Source organism: Dictyostelium discoideum (genome assembly GCF_000004695.1).
Source record: "Dictyostelium discoideum AX4 chromosome 5 chromosome, whole genome shotgun sequence".
NCBI lineage: Eukaryota > Evosea > Eumycetozoa > Dictyosteliales > Dictyosteliaceae > Dictyostelium > Dictyostelium discoideum.
The window spans coordinates 481,272-506,012 of record NC_007091.3 but is presented as its reverse complement, the minus strand read 5'-3'; the positions used below and the strand labels follow the sequence as shown (position 1 = coordinate 506,012).

At 23.8% G+C, this 24,741-nt stretch overlaps 9 protein-coding genes across 9 annotated transcripts; 3 read left to right on the top strand and 6 right to left on the bottom strand.

Annotated features, from left to right (window-relative positions):
• Nucleotides 1–228: 228 nt before the first annotated feature.
• On the bottom strand, nucleotides 229–4,085 carry DDB_G0287665 (hypothetical protein; the record flags this gene model as incomplete). The annotated part of the gene is made up of 3 exons (XM_632041.1): nucleotides 229–3,513; nucleotides 3,561–3,886; nucleotides 4,028–4,085. 3 exons carry the CDS (start codon nucleotides 4,083–4,085, stop codon nucleotides 229–231), a joined length of 3,669 nt encoding a protein of 1,222 aa, XP_637133.1.
• A 555-nt stretch (nucleotides 4,086–4,640) lies between these two features.
• rgaA (RasGTPase-activating protein) lies at nucleotides 4,641–7,273 on the bottom strand (the record flags this gene model as incomplete). The annotated part of the gene is made up of 2 exons (XM_632040.1): nucleotides 4,641–6,772; nucleotides 6,937–7,273. 2 exons carry the CDS (start codon nucleotides 7,271–7,273, stop codon nucleotides 4,641–4,643), a joined length of 2,469 nt encoding a protein of 822 aa, XP_637132.1.
• A 1,058-nt stretch (nucleotides 7,274–8,331) lies between these two features.
• Nucleotides 8,332–9,020, bottom strand: rbx1 (hypothetical protein; the record flags this gene model as incomplete). Its single annotated transcript, XM_632039.1, has 4 exons — nucleotides 8,332–8,369; nucleotides 8,448–8,508; nucleotides 8,599–8,720; nucleotides 8,927–9,020. 4 exons carry the CDS (start codon nucleotides 9,018–9,020, stop codon nucleotides 8,332–8,334), a joined length of 315 nt encoding a protein of 104 aa, XP_637131.1.
• A 600-nt stretch (nucleotides 9,021–9,620) lies between these two features.
• pgkA (phosphoglycerate kinase) lies at nucleotides 9,621–11,045 on the top strand (the record flags this gene model as incomplete). The annotated part of the gene is made up of 2 exons (XM_632038.1): nucleotides 9,621–9,694; nucleotides 9,857–11,045. The coding sequence occupies 2 exons, from the start codon at nucleotides 9,621–9,623 to the stop codon at nucleotides 11,043–11,045; spliced, it is 1,263 nt and encodes a 420-aa protein (XP_637130.1).
• A 118-nt stretch (nucleotides 11,046–11,163) lies between these two features.
• On the bottom strand, nucleotides 11,164–11,715 carry timm17 (mitochondrial import inner membrane translocase subunit 17; the record flags this gene model as incomplete). The annotated part of the gene is made up of 1 exon (XM_632037.1): nucleotides 11,164–11,715. One exon carries the CDS (start codon nucleotides 11,713–11,715, stop codon nucleotides 11,164–11,166), a length of 552 nt encoding a protein of 183 aa, XP_637129.1.
• A 737-nt stretch (nucleotides 11,716–12,452) lies between these two features.
• Nucleotides 12,453–16,101, top strand: DDB_G0287625 (hypothetical protein; the record flags this gene model as incomplete). Its single annotated transcript, XM_632036.1, has 3 exons — nucleotides 12,453–12,467; nucleotides 12,997–13,068; nucleotides 13,243–16,101. The coding sequence occupies 3 exons, from the start codon at nucleotides 12,453–12,455 to the stop codon at nucleotides 16,099–16,101; spliced, it is 2,946 nt and encodes a 981-aa protein (XP_637128.1).
• Nucleotides 16,102–17,375: 1,274 nt separating this feature from the next.
• On the top strand, nucleotides 17,376–19,342 carry DDB_G0287623 (hypothetical protein; the record flags this gene model as incomplete). The annotated part of the gene is made up of 3 exons (XM_632035.1): nucleotides 17,376–17,742; nucleotides 17,942–18,117; nucleotides 18,209–19,342. 3 exons carry the CDS (start codon nucleotides 17,376–17,378, stop codon nucleotides 19,340–19,342), a joined length of 1,677 nt encoding a protein of 558 aa, XP_637127.1.
• A 38-nt stretch (nucleotides 19,343–19,380) lies between these two features.
• DDB_G0287621 (hypothetical protein) lies at nucleotides 19,381–22,123 on the bottom strand (the record flags this gene model as incomplete). The annotated part of the gene is made up of 2 exons (XM_632034.1): nucleotides 19,381–21,045; nucleotides 21,152–22,123. The coding sequence occupies 2 exons, from the start codon at nucleotides 22,121–22,123 to the stop codon at nucleotides 19,381–19,383; spliced, it is 2,637 nt and encodes an 878-aa protein (XP_637126.1).
• Nucleotides 22,124–22,697: 574 nt separating this feature from the next.
• mpgA (mannose-1-phosphate guanylyltransferase) lies at nucleotides 22,698–23,939 on the bottom strand (the record flags this gene model as incomplete). The annotated part of the gene is made up of 2 exons (XM_632033.1): nucleotides 22,698–23,219; nucleotides 23,382–23,939. The coding sequence occupies 2 exons, from the start codon at nucleotides 23,937–23,939 to the stop codon at nucleotides 22,698–22,700; spliced, it is 1,080 nt and encodes a 359-aa protein (XP_637125.1).
• Between the last annotated feature and the right edge of the window lie 802 nt (nucleotides 23,940–24,741).

Below are 24,741 nucleotides of genomic sequence, written 5' to 3'. Positions count from 1 at the left end.
ATCATATATAATTTTGGTATGGGACATTCTATCATTTCTTTAAAATTAAAGAATTATTAGAAAAAATTATTTTAAGAAATGAAAGAATAAATAAATTTGTGTTCAAATTTTACTTTAAAAAAAATATGCAATTTCTATCAAATAATTTCATTTTTCGAAATAAAAGAGATTTCGATTATAAAATTTCTCATAAAATGATTTATTTAATAATTTTTTTCTAGTGAAATATTAGTCTCTGAGACTTTTTAATTTCAAGGATACAAATCTTGCTTTAATACGAAGAAAAGTTGATTTTTTATATGAAATATAACAAATTATTACAATAACAACCACAAACATTCCCACACAAGATATTATAATTCCAACCATTTGCAGAGATGTCAAACCTCCTGATTTACCACCAACACAAACAAAATTTTGAGAATTTGGTTTATTGGTATTTTCCAAGAGGACACTAAAGTTTGGATCTAATTCAGCCCTTATTTCATAATTAGGAATTTCAATTGCAAAATAAATTTGAGAATGTGTGTTGGTGTTTAAAGATTTTTTAAAATCTGAACTATTAACCTGTAGGTTTCTGATTGATATAAATTTACCATCTATTATTGCTCTTGTCATAAATTGTCCATATAGACTAAAACCATTGATTTGAACTTTAAAGTATTGAGATTCTTGTTCCAAACCATCAATTCCAAACTCACTACCCATGCACACATTTTCTTTTTGTGAAGTTTCTACAGCAGCATGCATTACCAAATGTAATGTATTTAACTGAGATTTAAATATATACTTAGAAAGAGAAAAATAATACTTAACAGCTCCCAGCAAAATTGGAACATTTTTGCCGGCAAATTCTACTAAACCGCCATCTTTATAATGTCTAATTAAAACCTCAACCTTTACATTATTATCAGGTACATTTTTATTATTGACATCTGTTATATATGAGAAACTATTATTTGAACCATAATAACTCCAATTATTAAATATATATTCATTAACCAATTTACCATTGAAATCAACTTCTCTTAAAGAATGAACAGAAATCAAAGATTGATGGTGAGTGTATGGTAATTGGACATCAGGTTTGGTTAAGTTAATATTTGGATTTATAATAATAATATTTGATGAGCAATCAGTCCCGGTATATTCAGGTTTACATCTACACCCCATTAGGGTGCAAATTCCTTGAGACTGACCACCACATAATGGCTCTCCTTTACATGGCAATTCAATTGAAATAGTGTTGGATTTTCCTTCCGAGGTATTAATGTAGATCAAAATAGTTTCTCCAATAATGTTTTGGGTTAAATTTGGTTTAAATTGAATAAAACTGTTATTTAAAAAAGGGGAAGGAGAAAATATTAATAGTTCTTGTGTGAAGTTGGAGTTATATATTACACTAGGTGAAATTCCAAATTTAAAACCTTTTAAGGTTATATATGATTCATCAGTTTTAAATGATTCAATGAATGGTATATCATCACCAACTGTAACATTTATGAAAAAACCAAATCTTGGGCTATTGTCATAAGAAAAACCTGCAGAATTAAAATGATTATCATAAACACCATGAATTTGGAAAAAGAAACCGTTTGGATAGCCATATAAATATGGTAACATTAACTCGCAGTAAAAATTTACCTGGCGGTATTTGGTGTTGTTGATCAAACCCTCTTCGTGTTTGCATGGAAATGAAAGAATATTCAAAGTATCTGGGATTGTATAAATTGTTGGTTGATATTTAATTGAAACACCACTATTGGTATCTTCAATAGTAAAGTTAACTAAAATCGATCTATCTGATTGATTATTTATATATGATATATTAGAAATGAAATGAACCAACGTTGGGATATCTGTGTCCATTTCACCACTACTTGTAACTATCAGTTTATTATAATCAGTTTCTACAATTTCCATCATTGGGTTTACTTTATTAATATTAGGATATTCAGTTGAATAACCCTTGCTATCTATTGTGGACATTTGGGATATGTAAAATGTCTGTGGTATGGTTACATTCCATCTTGGAGAACATGTATGAGTATTTTTTATTTCTGGTGGCTTACAATTAAAATCAAAACCATTTTTATCTTTGTCTGAGATTATAGTAAAATTAATATCAGCAATACCATTTAAATCGTCTTTAAAATGTATTTCAAACCCAACTTCAACAGATTTACCATACGATAGTGTTTCAGGGTTATATGCCAATAGTGAAGTCACCAATGGTCCAATTGTATCAGTTTTTTCACAAATAATGTTTAATTCAGAAGAAGGGCCAAGATATGTATAAAACGTAGAACTATCTATGTCAACAGGATTCAAAATATATTGTATTGGTCCTGGTGGCAAACGAGCAGGAATCGTGAAATGAATTTCATATATTGTACTTGATGAATTCCACTTGCTAATGAATGATGGCTCATGCTTAACTCCAAATATTGGAATAAATTCGAAAGCCAACCAATCTATCGATTTATTTTTTAGTTCTATAAACATTGTATTTTTAACAGAATTTTCAGATACATCACTACTTTGACTGGCAAAAAAGATAGATTGGAAATCCATTGGACTTAAAAATAAAAATGGGGTAGAATCTTTACTATTATTTGAATTATTGGCATGATCAATTATTTCTATTTCATAATACTTTCGAATTTTATATTTTGGAACAATTACTTGATAAATACCATTAAAACAATCACCTTTTACTAAATCCATATTTGATAACTTAATTGAGTTAATTGGTTGCAAAGAATAAGTGGAATTAAAAGTGAATATAATATATTGAACTCCTGAACCTTTGTCCGAAGCCCTCACTCTGATGGCAATTTTATCAGAATACTCGAATGGTTTTAAAAAATCTACATTTAATTTGGTTGGGCTTTCATAATCTTTTAATTTTGATCCTCCCATATTTATCTTTCCAAAAAAGTCGTTAACATTTGTGAATGAAATTGACAATTGTGTTGGGGGAACAAAATATTGGGAAACTGGATAAGCTATTGAAAAACTAGCAATGCCATCATTCAAAGTAAATGAGAATGGTAGTGGAATAACCAAATCAAAATTTTCAAAATTTTGATAACGAACAATAAGACTTCCTAAATTTCCCGGTAGGGTTTCAATTTCAATAAAAATATATGTAATTGGTTTAGAATAGTAATATACATATGGGGGATTTGCTGCCACCATTTGTCCTGTGTAATTCAGTCCTTTAAATGTATGAATGGGTTCATATTTGAGACTATTTGAAAAGAGATAAATACTGTATGACTCTTTGGGTAATGATGAAATTCTTGATAACTCTATGTAATATTTCCCTTTGTTTGGATTACCATTAATTAAAAATGGTCTATAAAGATTATCGTCAAATAATAGCGTTGGCTCAGATATGCCATTGAACTCAATAAATAGTACACATTGATCATATTTTAATGAGGAACAATATTTTGAATCTACCATAATAATTTGCTTAATATCTGATATATCTGAAGCTAATAAAAGCTAATATTAAAAAATGATCAATAAAAATAAAAAATCGAATACAATACATTACCATTTTTTAAAAAAAATGATTTAATAATCAGAGATGAATTTTGGAATGAGGAATTAATTGAAAATTCGGTAGAATTTGATAACGGAGTTGGATGGAAATTATAAATTGTATATCCAGGATTAATAAAGTAAAACGATGGAATATTTTTATCTTTGAAATTATTTGTATAGCTATTATTAATTTTTTGCGGACCACTAACAGTAACCCTTTCGAAATTTGGATCTAAACAATTTAGATCATATAACATTCCATAATCTCCTTTATAATTTCTGCCATATTCAAACGTATAATTCTGAATGCAAGGCTCTCTTGAGTTTATTTCTATTTGTTGTCAAATTTTATTTTAAATTTTTTAATTTTGGTTAAAAAGAATTCTTGGAAAAATAAAAAAATAGATAGATTTATTTATTTGTGTAAAAAAAAAATTAGAAAAAAATTATAAAACTCTTTTTAAGTATTTACCATTAAAAGTAATAATTGAAAATAAAAAAAAGAGATAGATATTATTTATTTGTCTCATTTTTTGATGTTGGAATATTATGAATTTTTGGAAAAAAAAAAAATTTTAAAAAAAAAAAAAGAAAAAAATGGGTGTTTTAAAAAAAAGCCACCAAAAGGAAAAGATTCAAATAACACCCAGGTCCAATCTTTTCCTAAGGGGAGTCGCATAGAAAATAAAAAAATAAAAGGAAAAAAAAAAAAAAGAGGCGACAAACCCACCAGCGCAGTATAAAATTACTTTTCACTTTAATTCTGAAATTTTTACATCCAAACACCCTTATCTTTTCCAAATCAAAAAAAATTTTAATTTAAAAAATTATGTTTGGGTGGATTAAAGGTGTTTTTTTATTATTTTAAAAACAACCTCCAAGATAATAATTATATTTTAAAAACAGCCTCCAAGATAATAATTATATTTTAAAACAATTTAATTAAAATATGTAATATGAAACATTGGATTATATTATAAATTAAAAAAAAAAAAAAAAAAATTTGAAAACGAATTAAAATGTGTTTGTTTTTTATTCTTTAATACAACAATATTTTTTTATTTATTTTTTATTTATTAAGTTGACTAATATAAGAAAAGTTTGTTTAATAAATGTATGGTCATATTAACATCTAAAGTGATTTGATCTAATTCTAAAGTTGTGGTGCCAATTGAATTGAGTTCTAAAAGGTCATCAAGTTCCAAACGCATAGTTTGAACATCGATACCAGCCATTTTAGCAGAGACATCAAACACACCAACGGTATCAGAGCTAATGACAAATTTAATCTTCTTTCTGGTGATTTGAGGAACTTCAGAGTCGACGATGACACCTTTCTTGTGAAGTTCGCTGAAACTGAATTTGAAAGGACCAACTTTGGCACCATCTCCCTTCTTCTTCTTTTTGCTCTTGTTTTGATAATGTTTGAGACGACAATCTTGGAGGTATTGATTGTATTGAGCGATTTGTTCGTTGAGATATTTTTGATGTTTACGAAGATTATTCAAAGAGGTGGTTAATCTTTGTTTCTCCTTCTTTTGTTGTTCACGAATTTCAGCACGATTAACTACTTCGAGTGCGACTGCCTTGAGGAAAGAGGAATAATTATCGGCAGAGGTGGTGAGATTATATTCTTCAAGTTTTTTGAGGTTATCAAGGATCTTTTTGATTTCTGGCTCCAAAGATGGATCAGCTTGACGAGCCTTGTTTAAAACATCGACAAGATTGGGTGGTTCATCAGATTGGTCTTTTTGTTCTGGAAGAGTTGGAAGAGCACGAAGTAAAGAGATGACCATCTCTTTGGTTTGAGAGAGAAGACTTTCACCTGGTGATAATTCCTCTTCAATGGTTTTTTGGAATTTATTGGAAAGAGTCAATTGAACTTCACGATCATCATCGGCAGCAATATCTGGTGGTGGACCAAATTCATCGAGTTCCTTCATAATGATTCTCATTGGATCATCCTTTTCACCTTTGGCAACGAGTGAATCTAAATTCTTTGAGATGAGTTGATGAGTATTACAAATCTCTGGAAGGGAGATGATAATGACTGGTTTAGTTTTTTGAGTGAGTTCCATATATTTATCAACTTGGAGATAATCTTCTGGTTCACCGACTTCAATGATCTCTTGGAGATAATTTTTAATGTCACCCATATGAGAGGTGATCCAACCATTCAAAGGAATAAAGTGTTTTTCAGAGGAACCAAATTGAGCAAAATTGAAAAGTGCTTGTAATACTTTTGATACATTGATTAAATTCTTACGGGCGGTTGGATGAATTTCACGACCGACCAAATCATATTCCTCTGGAGAGACCATGGCAACTTGAATGAAACGATAGTAAATAAAGTAACCAATGACCTTGAGAATTTCATCTTGAGTTGATTTGGTGAAATTCTTTTCAGCGATTTGATAGATTTGTTTACAAATCCAACGAATACCATATGGAAGACGATTCAATGAACTAATGATACCATCGAGGAATTGTTCACAAATGGAGATCAATTGATCGACACGAGCCTTGATAGTTTTGGTAACCTCTGGAACTTCTAAAGCTTTCTCATGTGAGACATTTCTATCGAGTGTACTCTTTTCACCGGTTCTAATCTCTTGTTCAGAGATGATGGCAGCATAGACTAAATTTGGTTTCAACTCGAGATTCAACTCTTGTTTGATGACATTAGACAAGATTGGACCAATGACAGCCTTCAAATAGTCGGTACCTTGTTTACGTTTGTTGTAGGTGATAATCATCTTTGGAACGACAGTGTCAGCCTTGAGGAAATCACCAACGGTTGCAATGTTTGCCATCTCCTTTTGAATTGAAAGTCTATAGAGAGAGAGTAAGAGAAACTCTTCTCTTGGTGTGAATGCATCACCAAACAATGTCAAGATGACGGTACCCAAGAAGGACTCCATTTGCTCTGGTTGAATCAAATAAACCAAACCTGCCAAATATTTTGGTTCTGTTTGAAGTAAGTAAAAGAGATTTTGATAGGCTTCTAATTTCTTTGGATCATTAATAAGCTCTGGTTTCTTTTGATCTCCCTTATGTTTTGGTGCTTTAAGACCAGCTTTGTCTGCTAATACATCTTGAATATTACCACGATTTTTAATTAAAAGTGCAATTCTCTTATCAAGACGATTAAGATCTCTTTCTAATGTATGATTTCTTCTAACTTCACTAACTAAATTACGTTTTAATTCTTGAATTTCTATAAAAAAAAAAAATTTATAAAAAAAAAAAAATTATTAATAAAATTATAAATAGAATTATGAAATGAAAAAAAAAAAAAAAAAAAAAAATTAAAAAAAAAAAAAAAAAAAAAAGAAAATAAAAATAATAATAATAATAAATATTATAATTATTAAAACATACCAGCAATCCAATCAGATTCTTTATCTTCTCTTTGTGAATGTAATAGATTTTGAATTTCAAATACAGAGAGATTACCAGAAAGGAATCTATCCATTTTGAATCTATAATACATCATATCTCTTAAGATTCTTCTTGATTGCAACAAAAGGACCAAACATTCACGCATGACTGGGAATGGAACTGAATAATCTTCATCTTCTTTTAAGAATTTACGTTCTGGTACAACAATTTCTGGTGTGTCATCTTCTTCTTCGTGTTCGTGTTCATTATGATTGTTTGTTTCATGAACTTCCTCTGATTCAGAGTCTGAAATATCTGAATATTCTTCTTTGTTCATTTTTATTTTATTTTTTTATTTTATATATAAAATTATGAGTTTTATATTAAAATAAAATTAATTATTAAAAAGAGAAAATATAAAAAAAATAAAAAAGTGGTTTTTTTTTTTTTTTTTTTTTTTTTTTTTAATTCCAAAATTTGAATATTTTTTTTTTTTTTTTTAATTGGGTTTAGATTTTTTTTTTTTTTTTTTTTAATTATTATTATACATTAAAAAATTTTTTAAATTTTTTTTAAAAAAATAAATACAAATAAATAGAGAAATAAATAAATAAATAAATTATTAACTACAACATAAAAAAAAAATAAAAAATAAATAATAAATAAAAAAAGAAAAATAAAAATAAATTTTTTTTTTTAAAAAAAAAAATAAAAAAAAAAAATAAAAATAATTCAAAAAAAAAAAAAATAAAAAAATTTTAAAAGAAAATCAAATGACCCATCCATTTTTATTATTATAAAACAAAACACTTTTTTTTTTTTTGATTTTTTTTTTTTTTTTTTTTTTTTTTTTTTTCAAAATAATCAAATTGGGATCAGTCAGTTTCTTATAAAATAATTTTTATTTTTATTTTTAAATATTAAAGAAGACGGGTTTTTTCAAATAATCCCTATATTTATTTTTTGACTCGTTACCAATTTTAATTTTATTATTATTATTTCAAACAAAAAAAAAAAAAAAAAAAGGTTTCTTAATTTTTTTAATTTTTTTTTATTATTTTGTTTTAAAAAAATAATAAAAATAAAAAAAAACTTATCAATGAATTTTTATGAAACGTTGTTTGAAATAAATTTTTAAACAATTTATAATTTATAAAACAACCTTGTTAATTTTTTTTTTTTTTTTTTTTTTTTTTTTTTTTTTTTTTTGGATTTATAATATTTCTATTTTTGGGAAATATAATTGAACCCAAACTTTCCTTTTTGTAATATAAAAAAAATAAAAAAAATAAAAAAAATAAAAAAAAAAAAAAAAGTTTATCAGGAAATGTATGTTACAAATTTGATTTGTTGATTTTTTATTATTATTATTATTATTATTTTTTTTTTTTTTTATTATCTTCCGTATTTTTGGAATTCCCAATCTCTATTATCTGTATATTGGTATAAAAAAGTTAGAATTATTTTTTGATAATGATGATAAAGAATGAAAAATAATAAAGTTTACATACCAAGAGGGCAAACTTGTCTTGATTTCAACCAACGTGAAATACAATGGAAATGGAAGGCATGCTATAGAAAAATAAGATTGTGTGAGTAAAATGAAATGTGCATATTCTCTTTAAAAGAGATAAAGAGAAGAAAAAAAAAAAAAAACCCTACATTACAAATACCCCATGCAACAGTGCATTCTTCACTTGTATTTGATGCTTGATTAGCTTGACATTCGATACATAAATCCATAATATGATTTCTACAAATTGCACAATTATCTACAACAATATCTATAAAAAGAAAATAAATATTAGATTATCTTTTTTTTCTTTAACATTTTAAAAAAAAGTTATTTATATGATAATATTATTATTATTATTTAATTTTTTTATTTCTTTGGCATCCATTCTTGATTTTTAATTAATTATTGTTGATTGTTTTGTTTATTTTTATTTTTTTTTTTTATTTTGAGAAAAAAGTAAAAAAATAAATTTACCCCAAATCCATAAAGCTACAGCATTCCATCTTTTAACTTCAAACTTCTTTTTTGGTGTTTTTGATGCTGATGATGATGCTTCAACGTCAGCCATTTATTATGTATATATAATTATTTATAAAAGTGTTTTTTTTTTTTTTTTAAAAAATAAATAAGAAAAAAAAAAAATGTGTGTGAAAATTATAAATTAATTTTGAAATTAAAAAAAAAAAAAAAAAAAAATTTAAAAATTGAAAAATTAAAAAAAATTAAAAAAAAAAAAAATTAAAAAAAATTAAAAGTTTTTATTAAAAATTTTCGAAGATCTTTCTTCTAAAAATTTTTTTATTTAACTTTAAAGTAAATTTAGAAATTTTAGTCAACAAAACTAAAAAATTAGATCAACAAAACAATAAAAATTATACCAAATATGGGAACAAAAAAAAAAAAAAAAAAACCCTATTAGTTTTTAATCAAAAGATAAAATGATTTTTCCCAATTATTTTTTTTTTTTTTTTCTAAAATCCCACATTTAGGAATTTCAATGAAAAATAGTTGCCCTAATATTTAATTTCAAAAAAAAAAAAAAAAAAAATTAAAAAAATTAAAAAAAAAAAAAAAAAAAAAAAAAAAAACAAACAAAATTGAACATTATTTTTATTTTTTTTTTTTATTTTTTTATTTTTTTTTAATTTTTAACAAATCATTAATCAAAATGTCTTCAAATAAAATTGGTAATAAATTAAGTCTTGACAAGGTAGATGTAAAAGGTAAAAGAGTTTTAATTAGGTAAATATCTATTTAATTGTTATTATTATTTTTATTTTTATTTTTTTTTTTTTTTTCCTATAATAATATTAATTTTTTTTATTTTTTTTTTATTTTTTTTTTTAAACTTTATATTTTTTTTTATTTATTTATTTATTATTTTTTTTTAAAAAAAAAAAAAAGAGTTGATTATAATGTACCATTAGATAAAAATAATAATATTACAAGTACTCAAAGAATTGATGCATCAATTCCAACATTAGAATATTGTTTAAAGAATGGTGCTAAATCAATTGTATTGATGTCACATTTAGGTCGTCCAGATGGTTTGGTTAAACCAGAGTATAGTTTGAAACCAGTGGTTAAAGTATTGGAAGATCAATTAAAAAGACCAATTAAATTCTTATCAGATTGTGTTGGTGAACAAGTTGAAAAAGAATGTGCAAATCCAGAGGAAGGTACCGTTATTTTATTGGAGAATCTCCGTTTCCACATTGAAGAGGAAGGTTCAGGTGTTGATGCAGAGGGTAAAAAGGTCAAAGCCAACCCAGAGAAAGTTAAAGAATTCCGTGAATCACTCACCAAGCTCGGTGATGTCTATGTGAACGATGCCTTTGGTACTGCTCATAGAGCACATAGTTCAATGGTTGGTATTAATCTCCCACAAAAAGCCGCTGGTTTCCTCATGAAAAAAGAATTGGAATACTTTGCCAAGGCTTTAGAGTCACCATCAAAACCATTCTTGGCAATTCTTGGCGGTGCAAAGGTTAGTGATAAAATTAAACTCATTGAAAACCTTTTGTATAAAGTCGATGAAATGATCATTGGTGGTGGTATGGCCTTCACTTTCAAGAAATTCATTGATAACAAAGAGATTGGTTCATCATTGTTTGAGAAAACAGCCGAACAAATCACCAAAGATATCATTGCCAAAGCCGCTAAAAATAATGTAAAATTACATTTCCCAGTCGATTATGTCATTGCCGATAAATTTGATAATGATGCCAACATCAAAACCGTCACTCAAGATCAAGGTATCCCAGAAGGTTGGATGGGTTTAGATTGTGGTCCAGAGACTATCAAAGAAAACAGAGATACCATCTCAAGAGCAAAAACCATCGTTTGGAATGGTCCTATGGGTGTATTTGAAAAGAGCAATTTCGAAGCCGGTACAAAAGCTGCCATGGATGATGTTGTCAATGCCACAACCAATGGTGCTATCACTATCATTGGTGGTGGTGATACCGCCACTTGTGCTGCCAAATACAACACTGAAGATAAAGTTAGTCATGTCTCAACTGGTGGTGGTGCTTCATTAGAATTATTAGAAGGTAAAGAATTACCAGGTGTTACTGCTTTATCTGATTTATGAATTTTAAAAAATAAATTATAAAAAAATAATAATAATAATAATAATAATAATACAAATAGGAGTTTATATTTAATTCTTTTTTTTTTATTTTTTTTATTTATTTTTATTTTTATTTGTTTTAATCTAAATCATTTTCACCATTTTGTTGTTGTTTATTTTTTTTAGATTTTCCATTTTCATTTAATTTTTTTCTTTCACCTTCTCTTTGTTTTCTTTCTTCTTCATATCTTTTTCTTTCTTCTAAATGTTGTTGAGTCATTTCTTCTTGTTGAGCTTGCATTCTCTTTTGCATCATATGTTGGAAAGCTTCGATGATACCAATGAAAATACCACCAAAGGCGGCTGCTTGAACTGAATGTTTCCAACCTGATCTTGCTGCCAAGATACCACCAGTTAATGCACCTGCTGCAATTGGATTAACCGTATCCTCTGTCTTTCTAATGTATGATAATGTACAATCGAATCCAGAGAATAATGAACCCCAAATTGCAAAATTACCACCAAACTTTGGTGACTTCTTTCTAAGCAATGCAAATGTATAAAGAACTCTTTTATTTGGTGGTGAACGTTTGAAACCTAAACCTATATTAACTACACCCATCAATACATAACCAATTGCAAATGCACCACCTGCATCTTGCCAAATTTTATCTGGACATGGAGCCTCCATTTAATTTATATTTATATATGTTTTTTATTTTGTATTTTTATTTTGTACTTTTTTTTATATTTTTTTTTTTTTTTTTCTTCTTTTAACTACACCAATATTTAAATAATAATACAATTCCAAGTTGTATAAAATTTTATATTTTTATAGTTTCTAATAAAGTTGGTTTTATAAGTGGAATTTTTGATTTTATTTATTTATTTTTTTATTTTTTAATTTTTTTTATTTATTTTTTTTATTTCTTATTTAACACACTCCTTTGAAGATTAAAAAAAAAAAAAAAAAATTTAATCTTTTGGAAATAAAATAAATATGTAATGACAAAAAAAAATGATTCAAATTTTTTCGTTTTTTTAAAATTAAAAAAAAAATAAAAAAAAAAAAATAAAAAATAAAAAAAAAAAAAATTTTGAAATCATAAAAAAAATAAAATAAAAAAATAAATTAAAAAAAAAAAAAAAAAAAAAAAAAAGATAAAAAACTCTACTTAAATTAATACATTATTCAATTAGATTATATAACAATTTGTTAGATTCTATCATGAAAGTATTGTTATATTCTCTACCCTTTTTTTATTGATCAAAAAAATTACAATGTACCTCAATAAAAAAGATAGATATTTAGTTTTTATAAACAAAATAAAAAAAATAAAAAAAAACAATTCTGGTTTTTTTTTTCTTTTTTTTTTTTTCTTTTTATTAGAATTCACAAATTAATCCATTTTTTAATCAATCTTTTGGATGGAATTCCATTTAGTTTAATTGGGGATATGGAAAAATAAAAAAAAAGAAAAAAAAGAAAAAAAAATTAAAAAAAAAAAAAAAAATTTTTTTTTTTTTTTTTTTTAAATTTTTTTTTTTTTTTTTTTTTTTTTTTTTTTAAACAAATACAAGTGTGGTTATTTTAGAAAAGATAATAAAAATAACAAAAAAAAGATAATAAAATAACAAATAAAATAATAAATAAAAAATAAAAAAATTTTATAATCAGCTTTTTTTTTTTTTTTTTTTTTAGAAATAAAAAAAAAAAAAAAAAAGGTAAAAAAAAAAAAAAAAAAAAAATTTTTTGTTTATTGCCCCTAAATATATTTCTTTAATTTTTAAATTTTAAATTTTTTTTTTTTTTTTTCAGGAAAAAAAAAAAAAAAAAACCCAAAAAATTTTTTAAAGCGATATTCCCCCTTTTTCTTTTTTTTTGGGTTTTTTTTTTTTTTTTCTTCCTTTGGTTTTATCTTTTACAAATTCAACACGAATATCTGCTAATTCATGAATATTTTATTATCAGCAAAAGAAGGCCACAAAAACAAATGCAACAACAATTTCAATTGAAATCACCAAACCAGTTAAAAATATCAAAGTAATTATTTTATTTCATTTCATTTCATTTCATTTCATTTCAATTTTTTTTTTTTTTTTTTTTTTTTTTTTTTTTTTTTTTTTTTTTTTTTTTTTTTTTTTTTGGTGGTGGTTTAATTAATTTAATCCATTTTTCATTATTCGTAGTGGCGTTAAATTAAATTCTAGTTCTGAGTTAGAACCAGGTCAATTTATCGAAGATATAAAGTTAATTTATACCCATACGAATACTATTAGAAAAATTGGGACAACAAATTATACTATTGTGACCGATAATAGTAATATTGATAATTTCAAAGGAATTGAAAATAGTAGTGATGACGACGACGACGATGATGATGATGATGATTATAATAATAATAATAATAATAATAATAATAATAATAATAATAATAATAATAATAATAATAATAATAATAATAATATTAATAGTAATAAAAATATTAATAGTAATAATAGTATTAATAATAGTTTAAGTAATAATAGCAGTAATATTAATAACAGCAGTAATAATATAAGTTATATAGGTAATAGTAGTAATAGTATAAATAATAATGATAATAAACTGTCAAGGAGCAGAAGTAGATCAAGAGGTTCTGCAAAAACAACGTCATCTTTAACTTCTTCAAAGAGATCTTTAGATTCAAGAAATCGTAATAGAGATAGAAGTTATACAAGAAGTCGTTCAAGAAGTCGTTCAAGAAGTTATTCCAGAGGTTTTTCAAGTCTATCAAGATCAAGAAGCAGAAGCAGAAGTATAAGTAGCAGAAGCAGAAGTAGAAGCAGAAGTAGAAGAAGTAGAAGTAGAAGTAGCAGAAGTAGAAGTAGAAGTAGAAGCAAAAGCAAAAGCAAAAGCAGAAGAAGTAGAAGTAGAAGCAGAAGTAGAAGAAGTAGAAGTAGAAGTGATAGCAGAAGCAGGAGTGATAGTAGAGGTAGAAGTAGAAGTAGAAGCGATAGTAGAAAGAATAGTAAAAGGCAAACAAAGAGTAGAAGTAGAAGCGAAAGTAGGTTGCCTGATAAAAATTATAGCTCAAAAAGACACCAAAATTCAAGAAAAAGAAATAGATCTTACTCTAGATCAAGAACAAGATCATGGTCAAGATCAAGAACAAGATCAAGGTCAAGAAGAAGATATGGTGGCAGAACATTTAGATCACCAAGAAGATCAAGAGATGATAGTAGGGATAGAGGCAGAGATAGAGAAAGAGATAGAGATAGAAACAGATGTAGAGATAGAGATAGGGATAGGGAAAGAGAGAGAGAAAGAAGACTAAGAGATAGAAATAGAGATAGAGAAAGGGATGGATATAGAGAAAGAGATAGAGGTAGATATAGAGAAAGAGGAGGAGAAAGAGAGAGAAATAGAAATAGAGATAGAGATAGGGAAAGAGATAGAAATAGGGATAGAGATAGAAGCCAAAGTCCACACAATGAAAAAAATAAAGGATTTTTGAGTAGCAGTGGTAATAAAATTGAAACAAAATTAAAATCACCAATTTCAAATATTACTAAATACTCTGATATGGACATAGATAATAATATTAATAATATTATTAATAGTAATAATATTAATAATAATAATATTAAAAACAGTAATAATATTAATAACAGTAATAATAATAATAATAATAATAATAATAATAATAATAATAATAATAATAATAATAATAATAATAATAATAATAATAATAATAATAATAATAATAATAATAATAATAGCCATAACAACACTAATGGTAATGTTAATGGGGTTAGTAAAACAACTTCAAGTCCTGCAAGTGATAATTCAACACCAGAGAACATTTCTACAGACCTAGATTCACCTTTGCTTAAAAAGAACCAACAACTCAACCTAATTAAAGAACAAACGAATAAACTCAAGACAGAAGACAGTATCGACGAGTCAAATAACAATGGTAATGATAGATTTAAAACTAAATGTAGTTCAACTGAAAATGAAAATAAAAACAGGGAAAATGAAAAAAATAATTCTGAAAATAGTAAAAATAATCCAAATAATAATAATCCAAATAATAATAATAATAATAATAATAATAATAATAATAATAATAATAATAATAATAATAATAATAATAATAATAATAATAATAATAATAATAATAATAATAATAATAATAATAATAATAATAATAATAATAATAATAATAATAATAATAATAATAGTAATAATAACAACAATCCAAATAATTATAATAATAATAATCCAAATAATAATCCAAATAATAATAATAATAATAATAATAAAAATATTAATAAAAACAACAGTAACAACAGTAACAATAGCAACAACAGTAGCAACAGTAGAAATAACAGCAATAACAGCAACAATAATAATAATAATAATAATCTAAATAATAATAATCCAAATAATAATAATCCAAATAATAATAATCCAAATAATAATAATCCAAATAATAATAATCCAAATAATAATAATAATAATAATAATAATAATAATAATAATAATAATAATAATAATAATAATAATAATAATAATAATAAAAATAATAATAATAATAATAATAGTTTTTCTGAAGAAGAGGAAGAAGAAGGTAGTTTAAACCAAGTTAGAAATATATCACCAAAGATTGGAAAATATAATGAAGATATATCATTTTTAGAAAAGGAATGGAATCGTTTAGGTAATGTTCAAAATGATACAAATTCATCACCAATAAGTCAACAATTATCAACCTCGTCATCACCATTTAAATCAACAGGAGGTAGTAATGATGGCAATAGTAGCGATATAATTATGATGGAATCAAATAATGATATTATCAATGATGGTGGTAAAAAGAATAGAGTTTTTAAAGAAAGTCAAGTAGTACAAAGAGAATCACTTGACGTATCAAAATTTAAAAAATCAAAGGCGATCTTTTTTGGTGAGGGATGGATTTATAGAAATCATCGAAAAGAACCATGTGTATCATGGAGATTCAATAATAATACTCCACCACCTGATCCACGTTTAAATAGAGATTATATAAACTTGAGATACGTATATGAATAATTTAAAAATTCAAAAAAAAAAAAAAAAAAAAAAAGTCACTTTTTTAAGTCAATTGTTACTTTACCTTTTTTTTTTTTTTTTATCTATTTAATAACATTTTATAAAAATACATAAAACATTTACAAAATTAAAAAAAAAAAAAAAAGTTTTTAATTTATTTATTTATTTTTTTTTTGTTTACCTGGTTCGCTGCTTTCCGAGAATTAAAAATCATCTTTAGCCTCTGATCTTAAATTAATAGACCAGTGGGCTAAACAAAGGAATCCCAATATTGGATTATCAGTTCTTAAATCTAAATACTTATGAACCAAAGATTTTGTATTTTCAAATGTTTGAGTGGCATCAACACCCAATAAAAGATTCCAAATAATCACCCAGTTTTATTAGTGGTAATGTATCATGAATTCCTTTTGATAGAGTTGGAGGTAAATTAAGTTTTCTACTAATTGATGATAGATTGGAAATTCTAACTAAAAGAGAACGATGATCTGGAAAAGCGGTATAAAGGAAATCAGATACAAAGAAATCTAAAACTGAATCACCTACATAAGATTTTGAAGTTGAACGAAATAAATAAGAAAAGCAGAGTTCTTCTTCCGACAATGATGAATGGCCAATATGTATACCAGTTTCACCCAAAAAAAAGTTTGTATCTTTTGACGGGTAAATAAAAAAAAAAAAAAAAAAAAAAAGAACTAAATATATACTCTTTGGCACGTTAGTCAATGAAAGAGGATTTATATAAATAAATATAAATCCTATTATTAAAATATAAAATTATTTCTATAATTAATGCATTAATATTAAAATATAGTATATGTTATATGTAAATTTATTTGTTTTGTTGATAATGTAAAAAAAAAAAAAAAGAATGAAAATATATAAAAAAATGAATGTTATCGTGACTCAGATTTTTTTTTTTTTATATTTTATGTCATTTTGTGTATTTTTGAGTGTTCTATTTTTATATACTAAATCCATATTAAAAATAAATAAAATTAAATCATTGTTTTGGAAAAAAAAAAAAAAAAAAAAAAAAAAAAAAAAAAAGGAAAATAAAATCCATATTAAAAAATTTGAAAATTTCAACCCCAAATATTTTTTCAATATTAAAAAAAAATAAATTTTTTTTTTTTTTTTTTTTTTTTTTTAATTTTTAATTTCAAAAAAAAATAATTTACAACTTTTGAAAATAAAAAAAATAAAAACCGGTTCCAATTAAAAAAAAAAAAAAGAAAAAGAAAAAGAAAAAAAAAAAAAAAAAAAAAAGCAATATGGAAAATGAAGAACAAGAAAGTGGTGAAATTCTTTCTAGTGAAGAGATGATGATGTTGGATATTCAACCAAAGCCATTATCATCATTATTATCATTTTCAACATTATCACCAAGTGTAGATGAAAATAATAATTGTGACTTTGATGATTTAAATTCAATTTTCAAAGATTTTCAAAAACAAAAAAAAAATTTAAAAGATAATATACTCAAATTTTATAATAAAAAAAAAGAAAATAATGATAATTTTTTTAATATTCTAAAATCATACATAACAACTAATAACAATTACAATAATCATTTTTATTTCATTATATCAATATATAATATTCTATATGAAAATTATAAAGATGAAACACCATTTGAATGTATTGTATATAATTAATTATTATTATTATTATTATTATTATTATTATTATTATTATTATTATTATTATTATTATTATTATTATTATTATTATTATTATTATTATTATTATTATTTGGATTATTATTATTTGGATTATTATTATTTGGATTATTATTATTAATATTGATAATGTATTAATTACTAATAAAATTCAATAGATTTTATAGAAATTATTTATATAGTATCAATCAATGATCATCTTGGTCCATCAGATAGATTATCATCAATTTTATTCTTTTCAAAGTATTTCAATAAAAATGGGAACAAAAATCAATTATTTAATTCACTACTTTCTTTAATAAAAATTGAAAACATATCATCAACTATTGTAAATGTAAGTAATATATAATAAAAAAAAAAAAAACTTAATCATGTTTAATTAAGAAAAACAAACTAATTTTTTATAAAAAAAAAAAAATTTAAAGAATATCATTGAATTTCTAGGTTCAATATTATCACTCTCAATTAGTTTAGGACTGTATAATATATTACAATTAACTTATGATTGGATAATAGAATTTGCCAATCAACCAACAACAGCAATAACAGAATTACTAAATCAAATAATAAATAATATAAATAATATAAATAATAATAATAATAATAATATAAAAACAGAAACAGAATCAGAAATAGAATCAAAATCAGAATCAGAATCAGAATCAGAATCAAAAATAGAAACAGAAATAGAAATAGTAACAGAAAGAGAAATAGAAATAGAAATGGAAATAAAAAAAGAAAATGAAAAACAAGTAAAAGTTGATATTTTTTATATATCAATTAAACTTTTAGATATATTAATAAATGATCATTTAATTTTGAATGAATCTTCAAATAATTTTGAGAATTTACCATCAAACTCATTTGATTTTTCATCATTATTAACCTCAATAATAATATCACATTATTTAAGTCCATTTAATAAAACCAATTCCTATATCAACGATAGTAATAAAAGAGATAATAACTATATAGAATTCACAGTAATCCCAAGAACATTATCACTTTTATCAAACTATTGGTTACGTCAAACACCACAACTATTATTTAAATTCAATGAAAAACAGTCAAAATCATTAAACCATATTAATTTATTAAAAGAAATAATTACAATTAGTATATTTTCAAACTATATTAATTATAATAATAATAATAATAATAATAATAATAATAATAATAATAATAATAATAATAATAATAATAATAATAATAATAGTGGTGAAAAGAATGAATTGGTTGAACCATATATTATGAAATTAAATTCAGTATTAATTGATGCAATTTATCAAATTTCTGAATGCAAAAATGATGATTTCTCAAATTTAATCATTAAAAACATTTCAAATACTTTAAATCCTGAATTCTTTATAAATATAATTACAATGATAAATAACTTTAATTTTGATAATAAGAAATTTGTTGATAGAATATCAACAATAATTCAAATCTATTCAAAAACATGCAAAAGAATAAATCCAAATTATTTAAATACTCATATTGAATTATTAAAACAATTAAATGTTCAAACACAAATATCAATAACAATTTTAAACCAATAAAGTAAAATAAAAAAAATAAAATAAAAAATTTATTTAATTTAAATTGACCCTTGTTGTTGTTGTTGTTGTTGTTGTTGTAATTGTTGTTGTTGTAATAATTGTTGTTGTTGTCTTTCAAATTTTGATTGTTCCCTTTGTTTTTTAATTAATTCCATTTGAATCATTTGTTCTTCACGTAAGAATTTTTGAAATAATGAATGTTTTTTTAGGATATTTTCACGATGTTCAATTTTAGCTACATGATCTTTTAATTTATCTTCCAAGAGGATACGACGTTTTTTAATTGATAAAGGTTCGAACCAACTTTTTGAAGTTAAATTTTTAATTTTTAATAATTCATCTTCAACTTTTGATAATTTTGATAACTCTTCTTCGATTCTTGCTTTTTGTACTAAAACATCCATACCAACATTGAATTCCAAATCGTTTACCATTTGTTTGAAAGCTGAACAATATAGGGGAGAATAAGCGGTTACTTTTCTTTCATTATCAACATTTTGAAAACGTAATAGATTACTACTGATTAAATTATTTAAAGAGGATTCATCACCCAAGAAAACGTTGAATAAAAGATCATCATAACTAACGAAATCATTTTCAGCTATTTTTTTAATAGTTTCCCAAAGTTGTGGACGACTCCATTTTAATTTAGTACCACCTATTTTTGAATCATCATTACGTTTTGATAAACCAAAACCTTCGGCACGAATTTCACTGACTGCCTTTGAGATCATATTGGAGAGGGCACGTTCAACACTATCACCGGCAATCATACGTTGAGACAATACATTTAGATCATAATAACGGCCACCTAAATTATCGACTACCAATTCCATATCGTGTTGAGTGATTGGTGTATTTGGTCCAATTCTTTTCTTTATGTAATTGATTGCCATTGATGGTTGAACATCACCCAATTGAATGGTTGAAATTTGACCACCACCTCTATTATCCAAATATTTCTTTATGATATCACCAGCGAATGAATCTGAAGATAAGAATACCACATGAGCATGACCCCTTTGAGTGCTAGTGATGGCCCATTGAATGACTGAATCCATGATGATATTTGCTTTTTCCTTTGATTCCATAGCTTGAATCATACCAAAGAAACCATCTATTACAATCAATGGATATTCATAAGGTTGATGAGGGTCCACTGGGAATTGTTTTGCTTTCTTTGCCAACACTTCATCCAATAGTTTTAAAATGGTTTGCATTTGATAGTTTGTTGTGGAATGAAATGCACCTTTACCAGTTGGTATAATTGCATCGATAACACTACCAAATGATGAATATAAACTATAGGATGGTGAAAATCCAATATCTTTACTAAATGATTCAATAAACTCTTCATCGTTGTTATTAACCTCTTGATTACAATCGATCAATAATGTATTGATTCTATTCTCTAGAACTTTATCGATCAATGAAGATTTACCAGATCCTTTAGGTGCTGATATCATCACGATTGAATTTGGTGGAAAATTAAAATGAGTTTGTAATACCTTTTGTTCTGATCTTTCTTGCCAATCATCTTCCTCTTGTTCACCAAAATAACATGGTGATGATAATTTCTTATTTATAAAATATTCTCTTAATGGATTAAATAATAATAATGTTAATAATGTTGCTAAAATACCTAATAGTGGTATCATAATTTTTGGATGTTTTGAAAATTGTTCTTTTAATTTATTAATACGCTAATAATAATAATAATAATAATAAATAATAAATAATAAATTATTAATAAAAATATATTTTTAAAAATATATTAATTTATATTTATATATATATATATATAATTACCATTAATTGTTCATAATCCATATATAATGATGTATTAAATTCAGGGAAATATTTATTATGTAAACAATTTCTAGTTGCAATTGCACCTTCCATACGTTTAAAAGTTATTGTAGCTTGTCTTGGACCATCTTTTGAAGGTATTGGTGAAGAGTAATGAATATCTTTGATATGACCATAGGGTCTCATTAAACGAAATAAATCATCTGGAGACATTTCTGAACCTTTGAAAGTGATTTTCAAAGTTGTTGAAGGGAATCGATAATCTATATCCTCGACAAAAGGTCTACCATATACCAATTTACATTTTGCTGGTCTTGAAGCGAAATGAAAATGTTTTTTCTCTTGAGCAAATATTGATTTAAGTTTTGACATTACCATTTCGATTGATTTATATTCTGGATTCGATGAATCATATTGAAAATGTATATAAGCACCACCCTCTTTAATACGCTTTTCAATTGATATTATCTTTACATCATTTGGAAATAGTGAATTCAATTTCTTTGTAATCGGTATATGAAAGAATAATGATCTGAAATCTAATCTACTCACTTTGATTGGATATAAATGGTTGACCCAAACGATTGCATCCTTTATACTACCATTACCCATTCTATTGGATTCTTCGTTATCTCCTCCCTCTTCCCTAGTGGATGTTATGGAATTGAATTGTTTTTCCTTATCTTTTTCTTCCCATGTTGGTGGTATATATGAATAATATTTCTTTTCAAATAATTTTGGTATTTCAAAAAATGGTTTTGTATTTATATTTGAATTGATTAAATTTGTTGATATTTTATTATTAAAATTTCTAATATTACCAATTTCATTTGAAATTTTTGATGTTGAAAATAATTTTGTTATTGTTGGTGATATTATATTCTTATTTTTAATCATATTATTATTTTTTGCTGAATGTAATTTACTTCCATTTGTAATAAATTTTAATAACCTAGATGATGGTGATGCCATCATCAATTATTATTATTATTATTATTATATTTAAAAAATAAATAAAATGGATATTAATAAAAAAAAATAAAATAAAATAAAATAAAGAAATTGAATAAAAAAATAAAAAAAAAAAAAATAAATGAAATTATGAAAAAAAAAAAAAAAAAAAAAAAAAAAAAAATTACTATGATTTTTTTTTTTAATTGACACCCAAATATTATTTTTTGAAATTCAGAGAAAAAAAAAAAATGAAAAAAAAAATAAAATAAAATAGGTGATGTAATGATTTTTACAAAAAAAAAAAATGGATACTAAAATTTTATTAAAAAAAAAAACATTATTTTAAATTATTATTATTATACTATATTTTTACTACTGAATCTATTTTTGGAAAAAAGAAGAAATGGGAATTGGAGATTTATAAAAAAAAAAAAAACAAAATGATCTGTTTTTTTTTTTTTTTTTTTTTTTTTTTTTTTTTTTTTAAAAAAAATCTTTTTTTATATTTTTTATATTTTTATATATATTTTTTTTTTTTTTTTTTTTTTTTTTTGATTGATTGATTGATTTATTGATTTATTGATTGATTGATTTACATAATAATTTCAGGTTCAGGTATTGAAGAAGTAATTGATTTATGTGGTAAAATTTTACCACCATTAATGTAAAGTTCATCAGAAACATGAACATCTTCACCGAGAACAGAGGTATTTTCCATTCTAACCCATTTACCAATTGAAGAGTTCCAACCAATGATAGTAGATTTGATCCAAGAGTTTTTACCAATTGTAGTACCCTCTAAAACTGTTGTATTAACTAAACGAGTACCTTCTTGAATAACACAATTTGGACCAATTGTTACGTTTGGGCCAATTAAACAACCTGGTTCAATGACAGATGATGGATCAATTAAAACTGGTCCAATAATACCATTGCCAGTAGCTAAGAGTTCTGGTTGTTTTGACTTTAATGAATTTAAATATAATCCCATACCTGATAAAAAGTCTTTTGGTTGACCAACATCCATCCAAAATCCTTCCAATTGCATACAATATAATTGACTATCTGCTGCCATTGCTGGGAAAATCTCTTTTTCAATTGATGTTGGTTTTGGCTTTTAATTTATAAAAATAATTATTAAAAAAAAAAAAATAAAATAAAATAAAAAATAAAAAAAAAAAATAAAAAATTAATTATTTAAACACTTTTTTTTTTTTTTTTTTTTTTTTTTTTTTTTTTTTTTAAAAAAACAAATAAATAAATAATAAAAACTTACTTGAATTCTATCTAAAATTGTTGGATTAAAAATATAAACACCAGCATTAATTTTATTACCAACGTAGACTTGAGGTTTTTCAACGAATTTTAAGATTTGACCATTTTCTTCTTTATAAACAACGACACCATATTTTGAAGGTTCTTCAACTTTGGTTACCATGATTGTACCTTCACCACCATGAGATTTATGGAAAGCCAAGAGATCTGCAAATGGGAAATCACAAATGATATCAGAGTTTAATACAAAGAATGGTTCGCCGTCATTTAATAAATCTCTTGCCAATGCCAATGGTCCTGCAGTACCTAATGGTACGGTTTCATGTGAATATGATATTTTGATTCCTAATTTCTTTTCATATGGTTCTAAATATTGTGACATTAATTGTGGTCTATAATTTACTGCCAATACAACTTCATTTACACCAATCTTGCAAAGTGCTTCAATTTGATGTAAAATCATCGCTTTATTAGCAAACTCTACAATTGGTTTTGGTTTACTTAATGTTAATGGTCTTAAACGTGTACCAAATCCACCAACTAAAATTAATGCTTTCATTTTATATCTTTTTTTTTTTTTTTTTTTTTTTTTTTATAAAACTATTATTCTTATTTTTATTTATTATTATTTTTATTTATTATTATTTTTATTTATTATTACTAGTATTATTAAAGAATTTGATTTACAACGTATTTATTTATTTATTTATTTATTTATTTATTTATTTTATTTTTTTTATTTTTTTTTTTTTTCAATATTATTTCAAATTTATAAAACTAATAATAAAATTTATGTTAGTGTTAATATTGTGTATACAAAATTTTTTTTATTTCCTTTTTTTTTTTTTTTTTTTTTTTTTTTAAAACAAAATTTTGAAATTCTCTATAATTGGTTGCAATTTGAAATAGAAAATTTAAATTAAAAAAAAAAAAAATAAAAAAGAAAAAAATAAAAAAAATTAAAATAAACCAAAAAAAAAAAAAATTGGTGGTTGAATTACATACATATACAAATGGTAAAAATAAAATAATAAATAAATAATAATATGATAATATAAAAATAGAAAAATTTGTATGGAAAGAATGTTTACTTTATTTATTTATTTATTTTTATTATTATTATTATTATTATTATTATTACTACTATTATATTATTATTATTATTATTATTATTATTTGGTATGTTATCGAAATGATATACAACTAAATTCAATTTCTAAATTTCCACAAAAAAAAATAAAAAATAAAAAAAAATAATGAAATTTAAAAAAAATTATTAAAAAAATAAAAAAAGGTGGGGGTTTGATTGGGTGGAAAAAAAATAATATAAATTAAAAAATTAAAAAAAATAAAAAAATAAA